General features: G+C 47.4%; 1 protein-coding gene across 2 annotated transcripts in view; it reads left to right on the plus strand.

Moving 5' to 3' along the window:
- The window catches only part of LOC143281989 (death-associated protein kinase 1-like), a 207700-nt gene that overhangs the window by 99685 nt on the left and 95515 nt on the right, over positions 1–12500 (plus strand). Inside the window, exon 1 of one of the 2 annotated variants that reach the window (XM_076587373.1) lies at positions 6179–6567. The exons of the other annotated variant lie outside the window; for it this stretch is intronic. Within the exon in view, the coding sequence (XP_076443488.1) occupies positions 6214–6567 (354 nt within the window). The 5' untranslated portion in view covers positions 6179–6213. Of the gene's footprint in view, positions 1–6178; positions 6568–12500 lie in introns of those variants that run through there. 2 annotated transcript variants of the gene reach the window in all.

The following is a 12500-nucleotide window of genomic DNA, read 5'->3' on the forward strand; positions in this document are numbered from 1 at the left end:
AAAACACAGTGGTGTAACCAATTCAAAACAAACGAATAACTAGGCAACTCAAAACACTAAGCAAGCAAATAGTCGTTGACTGAAGCAATAATGTCTAGAATAATTTGATATATTATAGGTGTTACGACACTGAACGCATCATGAAGTGATCGCGACGTTGTCTTCGTTCAGTTCTGCTGTGCATGCATGTGTTTTCAGAGCGGCACAGGAGAATACAGTGAAGGCCTCACAGCCTCATGAGAATCGTACAGAAGTCGTCAGTCCATCCGGCATCAAGTTGTGGTGACGACCTGTTTTAGTGGATAGACGACGACTTTGTTACTCTGCGTTTTGGAGATCGTCGGACTTTTTTTTCTTTTTTTTTTTTTTTTCTCTATCAAGACACGAGACTGCAGACTTTACGTTGAAGTGACGATGGTAGCCAAAACGTTTGCCTGCGATATATCTTTGTATGAAGTGCCAGTTTGGAATAGGCGATTCATACATCACGCCACGTGATCCCAATCCCTGGACAACGTGTGTGCTGGGTCTGGTGTTCTTCGCTTCGTCCCTTGTCGCTGTGTGTAGGTGGTGGTGTGGTCGTGTTTTCTCCCCCCCCACCCCCCCCCCCCATCCCCATGGGGTAGGCAGGGTGGGGGTTATGCACGTACGTACGTACGTGTGTGTGTGTGTGTGTGTGCATAGTGTGCATTCTTTTGGGGCTCGTGCGTGTGTGTGTCATGAGACACCTTTTATCAAAAGTGAGTCTTATTTTTACAACCCACAGTTTTTATAAACTTTCTCCATTTGGTATCCTCGGTGAATATTAATTGATTTTTTTTTTAAAGCGTTGTCGATCTAAAACATTTATTATTATTATTATTATTATTATTATTATTATTATCATTATTATTCTTAAATAATTGTTTTTAAAAAAAACCCACCTTATTCTTCTCGTTGCCGTCGAAGTCGGGAGCACACAGTTTGTCCACCACCTCGACTCGGTGTATCGATCACAGGCTGACTGGTCAGCCGACCCCTTCAGAGGGTCAGCCGGGCTCTCTGTCTCTGTCTGGCTGTCTCTCCCTCTCTCTCTCTCTCTCTCTCACCATTAGCACCCGTTAAAGGAGCCCTGTAAACAGTATTCTAGTGAGTCCACTCTTCATATCTCCACGACTGTAAAAAAAAAAAAAGAAAAAAAAAAAAGTATCTTTTCCATTTGAGACTGTCTGTGCCTCCCTCCCTCCCTCCCTCACAGGAGAGCGAAAGTGTATCTTCCCTAGCCACGTGGGTGTGCTGTTGTGTTGCTGGTACCTCCGCCATCCCAAAGCCTTGCATTGAAGTGAACAGTGCGATGGCGAGGAGAAAGGACGCTGGAGTCATGTCACCGAACTGTGCCGTTTGATTTCATTGTCTGCTCATAATCAGTGAAGCAGCATGTCTGTCGTGGTGGATACCAACCGTACCCGTTCTGGAGAGTGGTGGGAGGAGAATTTGTTTTGCGTTTCATGTTTCACTTTCCCCTGTCGTCACACATCATACTGGTGATTGTATGCGTTTTCGTTTCTTCTTCTTCTTCTTCTTCTTCTGCGTTCGTGGGCTGCAACTCCCACGTTCACTCGTATATACATGGGCTTTTACGTGTATGACCGTTTTTAGCCCCGCCATGTAGGCAGCCATACTCCGCTTTCGGGGGTGTGCATGCTGGGCATGTACTTGTTTCCATAACCCATTCGAACGCTGACATGGATTGCAGGATCTTTAACGTGCGTATTTGATCTTTCGCTTGCGTATACACACGAAGGGGGTTCAGGCACTAGCAGGTCTGCACATATGTTTACCTGGGAGATCGGAAATATCTCCACCCTTTATCCAACAGGCGTCGTCACCGAGATTCGAACCCGGGACCCTCAGAATGAAAGTCCAACGCTTTAACCATTCGGCTATTGCGCCCGTCAACGTTTTTGTTTAAAAGTAGTCATTCCCAAATTTTTGTTCAGATATTGATGTTTATATTAGAATGCTATAATTTTACGTTTCAAAAAAAAAAAAAAGTATGTACGGTAGGATATGCGGATTAAAAACAACAACAACAACAACAACAACAACACACACACACACACACACACACACACACACACACACACACACACACACACACACACACGACAGCATATGTATTTTGTTTTGTTGTTGTTTTCGGGAGGGGAGGAGGGGGGGGGGGCTGTAGAAGTGACGTTTCGATATTTCTAGACCTATGTAATGGATAACTTGTCGGTATCTTGTTGATCTAACTGTTAACTCTTTTGCTCTGTTTTAAGTTGTTTTTCTTTCTTTCCTTCTCCTTTCTCTTCTGTCTTATATACTCTCTCTCTCTCTCTCTCTCTCTCTCTCTCTCTCTCTCTCTCTCTCTCTCTCTCTCTCGTACATATCCCTTACCAGTTCAGTTCCACCAACCACAGTCCAGATCGAGGTATCGAGAGCGGAGATATTTATTGTTGATCAGTGTAAGCCCTTCATGACTGTATGTGCATTGATTGGAAACAGTACAAAGGACGGGGGTGGGGTGGGGTGGGGTGAGAGGTGGGGCGGTGGGGGTGGGCGGGGTTAAGGAAACAATCACTATAGACGCCACGTATTTGTTTGACAATAATTGATGCCCTGTACAATGAATATAACAATAATGGTACTGCTGCTGCTATTATCACTACTACTTCTAATGATGATGATAATAATGATAATAACGACAACAACAACCACAAGCCACCACCAACACCTGCTAAGTCACCAAGAAAGCCTCCGAGGAAGGGAGGGAGTGGGGGGGGGTGACTGCCCATCGGCCCAACGCCTTGCAATGAATTAATTAGTCAGGTCAGGACGGGCGCCATATCCGAGTGGTTTAAACGCTGACTTTCAACCTGAGGGTCCCAGGTTCGAATCGCGGTGACGGCACCTGGTGGGTAAAGGGTGGAGATTTTTCCGATCTCCCAGGTCAACATATGTGCAGACCTGCTTGTGCCTGAACCCCCTTCTCGGGTACACGCAAGCAGATGATCAAATACGCATGTTAAAGATCCTGTATTCCGTATCCACGTTCGATGGGTTATGGAAACAAGAACATACCCTGCATGCACACCCCACCGGAAACGGAGTATGGCTGCCTACATGGCGGGGTGAAAACGGTCATACACGTAAAAGCCCACTCGTGTACATGCGAGTGAACGTGGGAGTTGCAGCCCACGAATGAAGAAGAAGAAGAACTGGTCAGAGAGATAGATGGTAGAGTGGCGAGGAGTGTGGGGAATAGAAACTTATTGTTGGAGGATGTGTGGGTCCATTACAGTACACTACTGGTAATCATCAGAATTTAAAAACAAAACAAATAAAAAAACAAAACAAAAACAAACAACCAAAACAAAAAAACAACACCAAAACCCGCTGAGTCACCACCTGTATGTAAAAGAGAGAAATGGGGAGGATATGGGAAAAGGGAGAGAGGGGGAGAGAGAGAGATTGAGATGGTTTAGAAGGGGGTGTACATTAAAATGCTCAAGTCGCACATTCGGGGTCTTCAAGAGAAAGAGAAATAGAGAGAGCGATATGTTGATGATGAATGATGGATACGAGGAGGAGAAAGAAAGGGTTAAAACGGTGTAAACAGAATCCTCCGTGTGTAAATACTCCACCCCCACCCCACCCTGTCCCTCCCTCCCAAGTCCATCACCGACGGCTGGCTGGACCCGCGGAGAACGGGTCAGGGAGTCAGTCCAGTCTGTGGGGGAGAAAGGCACAGGAAATCAGGAGCATTACCCGACAGCAGATTGTCTTTCACACAACTGTCGTCCCTGTGTCGCCCTCACCAACAGGCATCGATCGCACGTGCGCATCGTCCACACAGGAGATAGTTTCCTGTCCTGTCAGCGCTGATTTCCACGACACACCATGCCTGTCCACATCAGCCTGTCATGTCGCTTCACCTGGGGATTGTGGGTGGAGGAGGGGGTGGGTGGTTGGGGGTGCAGGGGATGTGAGGAGGGGGGAATGGGGGGGCGGGGTTGTGTGTGTGTGTGTGGGGGGGGGGGGGTGCGTGCCAGACAGCGTGTTTCATGGCCTGTCCCCACCACACCGCCAGTGATTGGCTTGACATGTCATTCGTCTGACCGTGTGATGGCTGTAACTGATGGAGCGCTTCGGGGACGCGGAATGGTCATTGCCTTTTTTTTTTTTTTTTTTTTGGTTCCAGCGTTTTAAAGGTTAACGTGTTTACGATTTGTTGCAGTGGCGTCAGTGTTAGGGCTGTCTTCGGTGTACGGTTCAGGATGAAAGGCTGTTGTTGTTTGGGCGTTTTTTTGGTTTTGTTTTGTTTTTTTAACATAAATGCTTAGCAGCACGCTCCTTAGCTACGGGGAAGAATTAAGAATGATTTAAGGGTTTGATTTATTGGATCAGGGTTTTTTTTCTGTCTTTCTGTTGTCGTTTTTCTTTTTTTCTGTCTTTCTTTCTGTTTTTCTTTCTTTCGTTCTTTAACCTCACAGTAGTGTCGCCAGACCATAGGTTAGTGGGTATGTCACACTGGGAAAATTCAACAGTTGATGGGATTGAAAGAAAAGTTGCCTTCACTCGCACACTGTGCGTTTTGGACCAACAGCAAGATGCGGCATCCGAACGGTCCGGACAAGACACGGGGCACCCGACGTTGAGTTACGACCCTGACAGTGTGGAAGCTGCTTAATGTGACGGCGTTCAGCATGACTGTGACATGAAGTGATTGGGACGTCTTTGGGTCAGTCAGTTCCGTCATCTGCAACACTGACTATACTCTGAAGAACATTTGTGCTGACAGACTGACGCTTCTTCACACCCACTATTGAACTTCAGCCGACCACTACCCCTGGACTTAGTAATAATAATTATTATTTATATAGCGCTGAATCTTATGCCGAGACAATTCAAAGCGCTTTCACAACAATCATTCACACGCATACATGACTATAAACTTGAGAAACTGAAGACAAAGAAAAAGCAGGGGAGGGAGGCTATCTTGGAAAGAGGTGGGTTTTGAGGCCAGACTTAAAAGAGCGGAGTGAGGACACCTGACGATATATCAGCAGGATATCAGCAGACTTCACCCAGTGACGTGCTTTGCATATCACTGCCCTATATATCTGATCTGGTGGTGTGTGTCTCAGCGGATGACGTGGACTTTTTTTTTATGGGCGCTTCGAGTGCGGGAATTGGGGTGCTTTATCACCTGAGGGTTATGAAGTACACACACACGTTGGTCCCGTGAGTTCCGAGACGGCTTCCGTTCTGGACTGGGCTGCAAACAAACATGAGATAGAGCCGTACTCTGTGAGAGATCGGTATCTCCCTCAGTAGAGAACTACCCATGAAGTCGGAAGTTAAGTTGTTTTTTGGTGTGTGGTTTTTTTTTTTTTTTTTTTTTTTTTTTTTGTTGTTTTTTTTGGTGCCAGTGCGACAGTAATAAAGGGTGTTGTGCTAATGCGACAGTGACGGATCTTATCGGTGCTCCCGTGGGACGGATCGATCTGCCTCAGATTTGAAGCTGCCTGCTTGTGTGCTGGGTGCTTAGTTAGTTGAAGAAGCCAGGGACCTTGCCAGCACTGCTGCTGCCTGGGATTGGCGGAGTGCACTTGGGAGGTTGAGGGCTGCCGTAGCGGTGTGGGGATTATAAAACAAAAAGAAAAAGAAAAAAAAAGAAGCAAAAGACACAGCGAATGACCTTGCTGTCGTCGCGGGAACTCCATACTGTTAGAGAACCTTTGATAGGTTGTCCAGACTTCGCTGGTACTTTGGGCTATTGCTACATTGTGTTGAGCAACCTTTGGCTATTGCTGCATAGTGTTGAGGACCTTGGGGGGGCTATTGCTACGTGGTGTTGAGGTATTGCTACGTGACGTTGACCAACTGTGGGCTATTGCTACATGATGTCGACCAACTGTGGGCTATTGCTATGTGGTGTTGAGTAACCTTGGGCTATTGCTACATAGTGTTGAGCAACTGTGGGCTATTGCTACATGCTGTTGAGTAACCTTGGGCCATGACTACGCGGTGTTGAGCAACCTTGAGGGGTTAGTGCAACGTGGTGTTGTCGAGCGTTGACAGAGACTACGCCGAAACGTGTGAATTTGTGTCCCTTGCCGTGGGGTTGGTGGTTGGTGGTGGTGGTGGTGGTGGCCGTGGTGAGCACCACACACAGACAGACAGTGCCCCATGCTGCTGACCATGGTGGGGGAAGAGCTGCAGGAGGAGGACGGGGACTCACAGCACAGCGACGTGGACACGGACGACGTGCTGATGACCACGGCCAAGGCCTCCTCCGCCTCCTGCCTGTCCGCCATGGACAGCACGGGCACCTCGCTGGGCACCTCGCTGGGCGGTGCCCCCAGGGACAGGGACTGCACCTCGCTGAGTGATGTCGCCGCCAGTGAGGGGCAGATGGGGGGAGGAGGGGGATTCTGTTGCGTTGGTGTGGATTCTGGTAGAGAGGAAGAGGAGGAGGGGGAGGAGGAGGAGGTGGTGGGATCAGGGGAGGAGCTGACTATCGACAATGTCTTTGACTTTGAGGTGAGTGCTGTGTGTTTTGTGGGTTTGTTGTTTTGTTTTTTTTTCCTTTCCGCGTGCCGTCAGCTTGGTGGGTTGCTCGTTTGTGTGTCTGTTCTTCTGTCTGTCTTTCTACGTCTGTTTATGAGAGAGAGAGAGAGAGAGAGCTTGTTTCTTTGTGTGGGAGTGCGTGTGTAATTGCTGCGAGTGGGGGAGAGAGAGAGAGAATTATTTATCCGGACGTCAACTGGACTGGATACCACTGTCGAGTACCAAACTGTCTACGTGTTTTTTTTTCTTCCTCAGAACTTATGTGGATTTTTTTCTTTCTTTTTTAAGTGTGTGTGTGTGTGTGACCTTTGAGATTTTTAGTTCATATCGTATTTTGATAGTTTCGCTTACCTCTAGAGCTCTTTATCTGTCTTGTGTTGAATGCACAATACAGTGAAACATCTTATTAGTGCTGGAACGAAAATGAGTTTTTTTCTGCCGTTATTGCTTTGCACGCTACCGCGGTCCCAAAGCAAAGACGTAACGTATTTGTCCTGTTGGTTTTCGAAAGAAGCGAGCTGTGTTGCTTGAAGTGTTGAGTCAAGTTGATAAGTGATGTTGTGTGTGTGTGTGTGTGTCTCTGATGTTGATAAAATTTGGGGGCAGTGTTGACGTTAGTCACGTACGCATCAGTAGTCGTGTGGGTACGTGTCATGTAATGCTAATCTCCGTGCTCTGTGGTGCAACAAAAAGATTAGTGCATGATACAACAAGATAAGGGTAAATTTCCAGTGCGTGTGCGTGTATGCGCGCGCGCGCGTATGTGTGTATCTGTATGTGCAAGCGTGCGTGAGCGCGCGCGCTTGCGCGTGTATGTGTATGGTCGTGTGTGTGTGTGCGCGCGCTCGCGCTCGCATTCGGCAAATGTGATGGAGAGAGTTAATTAGAATGGGAAAACAATAGAATGATTTAATGTTGTGAAATCGGGGCTGCTGGTGGTGGTGACGCATGCTTTATGTGCGTGGTTGGAGAGGTCGGTGGTGTGGTGTAGGGGACGCGATATATGCGTATCTCAGTGCGTTGTAGTGTGTGTTTGTGTTTGCATTCATCTCATGTGTGAGTGCGTGTGTTCGTTCTTCGTTATAATGTTGTTGTTGGCTTTTTTTTTTTCACTGGAAATTGTATTAAACGTGCATGCATGCATGTGGTGCGCGTGTACTATATTATATTCTCATACGCGCGCAGGGGGAACTGGTTCATTTTCGCCACTAACATGGCTGAGGTGGTGGGGGTGGGGTAAGAAAGTGCAGACCACTGACCGTGAGAGCAGGCCCAGATGGTGCACTGCTGCTGTTGTTTACTTTTGTGTGTGGGGACATTGTCATCACTCTTTATTGTGTACACCCCCTTTGTCGTTCTACTCCCCAGCTTCCCCCCCCCCCCCCCCCCCGAGTAGCACGAACATTGCATGTTACGATCAATCATTGCACCTCCTGCTGCTGCTGCTGCTGCTGTCGCTGCTTCTTCACTTCACTATGTTGTCAACTTCGAACCAACCAGCTCCTTTGGGAACGTCGTTTATATCACTTAGTTCTTCAAGTAGTTACTTATTGCATTGTCTCTCTATTTTCTTCTTTCTTGGTCTCGGTCTGTTTGTCTGCTCCGTTGTATGACCGTCTCGTCTCTCTGTCTCTCTCTCTCTCTCTTTGTCTTGCTGGCTCAACACCCCGCATACACACGTGCGCGCTCACACGCTCGCGCGCGCGCGCACACACACACACACACACACACACTCTCTCTCTCTCTCTTTCTCTGCCTTGCTTGCTTAGAATATGTCTCTCCCTCTCTCTCTCTCCCTCACACACACACACACACACACACACACACACAGAGAGAGAGAGAGAGAGAGAGAGAATATCTCTGTCTATCTCTCTGTCTCTCTCTGTCTCTCTCTCTCTTTCTCCCAACCTTTCCCCAACTCCACCAACACCCCTACCCCCACACACACACCGCCGCGCGTGTCCCACAAACCTGGGTGGTCTTATTACATAGATGTGACACTATGAATGGGACCCGGGGAGTTTGACTGAGACAATACATAAAAGTACACGGGGAGACAGGCAGGCAGGGCAGGCTTTGTCGCCGCCGTCCCGTGCCATGGAAAGACAGACAAATGAAACAGCTGTGTTCTCTCATTATAACTCAGTTCATGCCAGCCAGCATGCAGCGTCTGTCTTGAAGCACTCCCACCCACAATGCCAGACTCATACGTGTAAAGAGAGAGAGAGAAATTAAGGCCAGACACTACAGTCAAATAACGACTTTTTTTTCTCTCCGACTATATCTCCTTTTTTTTTCTTCTTTTTTTTTTGTCTACTATGTGTATCATCACTTGTGGTTCACAAAATAATTGTTGTTAGATTTCTGTGAATACCCGTTGCTATGGAAACAAAGGAAAAAAGCCGCCAAACAATGTAGCAAAGAAATCGGTTTTGTTGTCCATGTGGTGCATGCAGACACGTTTTGTTATGTGGACTTGATACACAATGACATTATCTTCATTTTCACGTGAGATTGTGTTGATTCTTAAATTATTGTACTTTTTATGAATTTTTGAAATTTTGGGTATTGCGAAATCCTCAAAATTTACAATGGGTAAAAAGATTGGAACTGCTATGAATTAAAACCCAGAGAATATTTTCATACATACTCGTGACGAAACTTCAATAACATGTCATAAAACAATCATGCAAAGTCTCATGGTTGTAGGTTTACTCATCATTGAGCAAGTCCAAGGTATGTTGCCAAGGCCAGAAACTTGACGACTTGCGTCGAAATTGAACAAAAAATTATTAATAAACACTTTCGTGATTCAGCAAGCAATCTTTATTGGCAGTTTTTTCATTCTTAAAGACATCTTTACAGTGGAAAAAAAACTTTTGCATATGATAGAAGAGATGTTCAAGAATCAAAATCCATCAGAAACCCAAATCATGAAAAATCGTCATTTTGGTCTCTTTTGCACTGCCGTGTCTCCCCTTAGTTTGTTTTCTTTGTCTTCAGTCTGCGACACTCACCCACACCTTCGTGCCAATGTTGAGGCGCCAGCATCTTGTGCGTGTGTCTGTGATGGCTGTCGTTCAAGGGTTATATACATGCGTGTGATAGTCGTCAGTGTACCATCACGGCCCAGGTTTCCGGGAATAAAATGTCTTGTGTTTTCGTTTTTCTTTTCATGTCTTAGTCTTGTTTTGTCTTGAGATTGGAAAGGGGTTTGATTTGTCTCTGCACGAGATCCAGCGCTGTTTTGATAACACTGTATTTGATTATAGCACGTGCGCTCAAACGTGGCCTACGTAGAGCGCGTGCGTGCATGCTGACTCAGATATCCTCCCTCTTCCCACCCTCATCCACTTCGTCTCCCAACGCACACACGCAGAGAGAGACAGAGAGAGAGAGTGGTGGGTGGTGAGGGGGGGCGGGGGGGGGGTCTACCCAAACACTCATTCCTTCATTCACGCACAGTACGTACTCGTGCATGCTTTCTGAGTTTGCACATATACGGAAGTACACACCTAATAATTCTGCTCACAAAGGTGAGAATTGCGGAGAGAGAGAGAGACAGGGGGGGGGGGGAAGAAAAAGGGGGTAAGGAGGGGGAGAGAGAGGGAGGGACAGAGAGGGAAAGAAAGAGAAACTGAAGAGGGAGGGGGGGTGTGTGAAGGAGAGAGATATAGAGAGAGGGAGGGAGGGAGAGGGAGGGGGAGTGAAGGAGATATATATATATATAGAGAGAGAGAGAGAGAGAGAGATAGGAGGATAGTGGGGAAGACAAAAAAGAAACCTAAGTGAGAGAGAGAGGAAGGGAAGGAGCGAGAGATGAGAGAGAGAGACAAGAGTGCTAGAGAGAAAGGGAGTGGGTATAGAGAGAGGTGGGGGTAGGGGGCTGGATGGATGTAGGGGAGTGGTTGGGGGTGGGGGTGGGGGGACAGAAGCATTGAGCGTGAACGTGAAGTAGGCTGCAGAGATCTGTAGGAAATATTGATCGAAAACAAACAAGTGACGGGTGCACCTTGAGCGCAGCTGCACGCAAGACCTCATTTTGTTTTGCCCAGATCGCAGTCTGTCTTCAAGCCCGTGTGTCGTGTCTCACACACACACACACACACACACGCACACGCAGTCCGCGTGCGCGCACACACACACACTTTACAACAATAAATGATAGTACATCATTTTAAATAGCGCTTTCAAACCTCTCAAAGCGCTTTAAAATATGACGTCAGTCAAACACAAAGACACATAGGAACACGCACGCGCACACACACGCGCCCCCCCCCCCCCCCCCCACTCCCCACCCCTCGGGAATCCCTCCCCACCCCCCGTCCGCCCCCCCCCCTCCACCCCCCACATTTTCTTTGTCTCTTTCTCTCTCTCTCTCACACACACACACACACACACACACACACACACCTCTCTGTTTCAATGTTCTTACAACCCTATTAAAACCAATGCGGTTGGCTGGACTTAAAGAAGAAGAAGCATCCATGTTAATGATAATGAAAAATGCTTTGCTAAACCCTTGCATACCTCAAGCCTTCTTCCCCCCCCCCCCCCCCCCCCCCCCCCCCCCTCCCCTCACCCAACCCCATCATCTCCCCAACCCCGTCCTTCCCTCCCCTCGCGCCCTGTTCTGAATTGTGGCCCATGGCCTATGTTCAGTAAAACAATTCCGTTCGTACGTTCGTTCTCTCACGCGCGCGCGCACACACACACACACACGCGCGCGCACGCGCGCACGCACCGCACCTCTCTGTTTCAATGTTCTCACATCGTTGATGATTGTGATGGTGATGATGACAGTTCGCGGTAGTCAAGCCACTTACCGTGGCTGACAGGTAGCGTGCAGAGACGGGCATTACTGCGAGATGGGCGACAATGGCACAGGCACATGAACTCATGAACTGTTAAAGTAGCCCACCCAGTAAAACTACTGTATGTTTCACATTTCCCCTGTCATCACCTAGCCATAGGCGCCTACCTATTGCTCGTTTTTCAGGCTGCCAGAAAAGTGGTCCTGCCATGATCTTTTGATGATGATGATTTTCATTTATGTAGCACCTGCGGCTGTATCTATCTATCTGTCTATCTATCTATCTATCTATCTATCTATCTATTTACGTACAGAGACACTCTGTGTGTGTGTGTGTGTGTGTGTGTGTGTGTGTGTGTGTGTGTGTGTTAAGAAGAGAAACACACAGACACAGATTGAGAGAGAGGAAGGGGGGGGCGGGGGGTCCAGAAAGAAAAAAAAAAAAAGAAGGACTGAGTCATGATCATTAGTGTGTGTATTTTTCTCTGTGTGTCTGTGCGTGCGTACGTGTGCGTATTTGCCTGCGTGCGTACCTGTGTATGCACATGTGCATGTGTTTTTGTATTTGTGCGTGCGCACGTGTGTGTATGTGTGCACGTGTACGTGCATGCTTGTTTGCGCGCGTACGTCTGTGTTCATGCGGGAGGCACGCACTTGCACGCGAGTGTGTGTTTGTGTGTTCTTTGCATACTTGCGGGTGTGCCGAAGAAGGGAAAATAATACCAACATTAATTTACACGGCATATTGAATTAAGGTAGCAACGAATATTGGCATGTCAGAGACATTTTGTAAATCTGTTTTCTGTTTGAATGTTTTGCTGTAGTGTGTGTGTGTTAGTGTGTGTGTGTGTGTGTGTGTCTTTTTTCTTTTCTTTTTTTTCCCCTAGTCTATCCTTTTCTTCTGCGGCCGTTGGGGCTGCCAATTCCACGTTCACTCTTTTTTTTTTTTTCTTCTTTTTTTTTTTTTTTTGTTTTGTTTTCAAGGAGTCGGCTATAACGTGTATGACCTTGACTACCCCACCATTTAGGCAGCCGTGTCCCGTTTTCGGGGATGGGTGGTTTGTGTGACCTGTCGAACAGATGACATTGATGA

Source organism: Babylonia areolata, chromosome 5, assembly GCF_041734735.1.
Source record: "Babylonia areolata isolate BAREFJ2019XMU chromosome 5, ASM4173473v1, whole genome shotgun sequence".
In the NCBI taxonomy this organism is placed as follows: domain Eukaryota; kingdom Metazoa; phylum Mollusca; class Gastropoda; order Neogastropoda; family Buccinidae; genus Babylonia; species Babylonia areolata.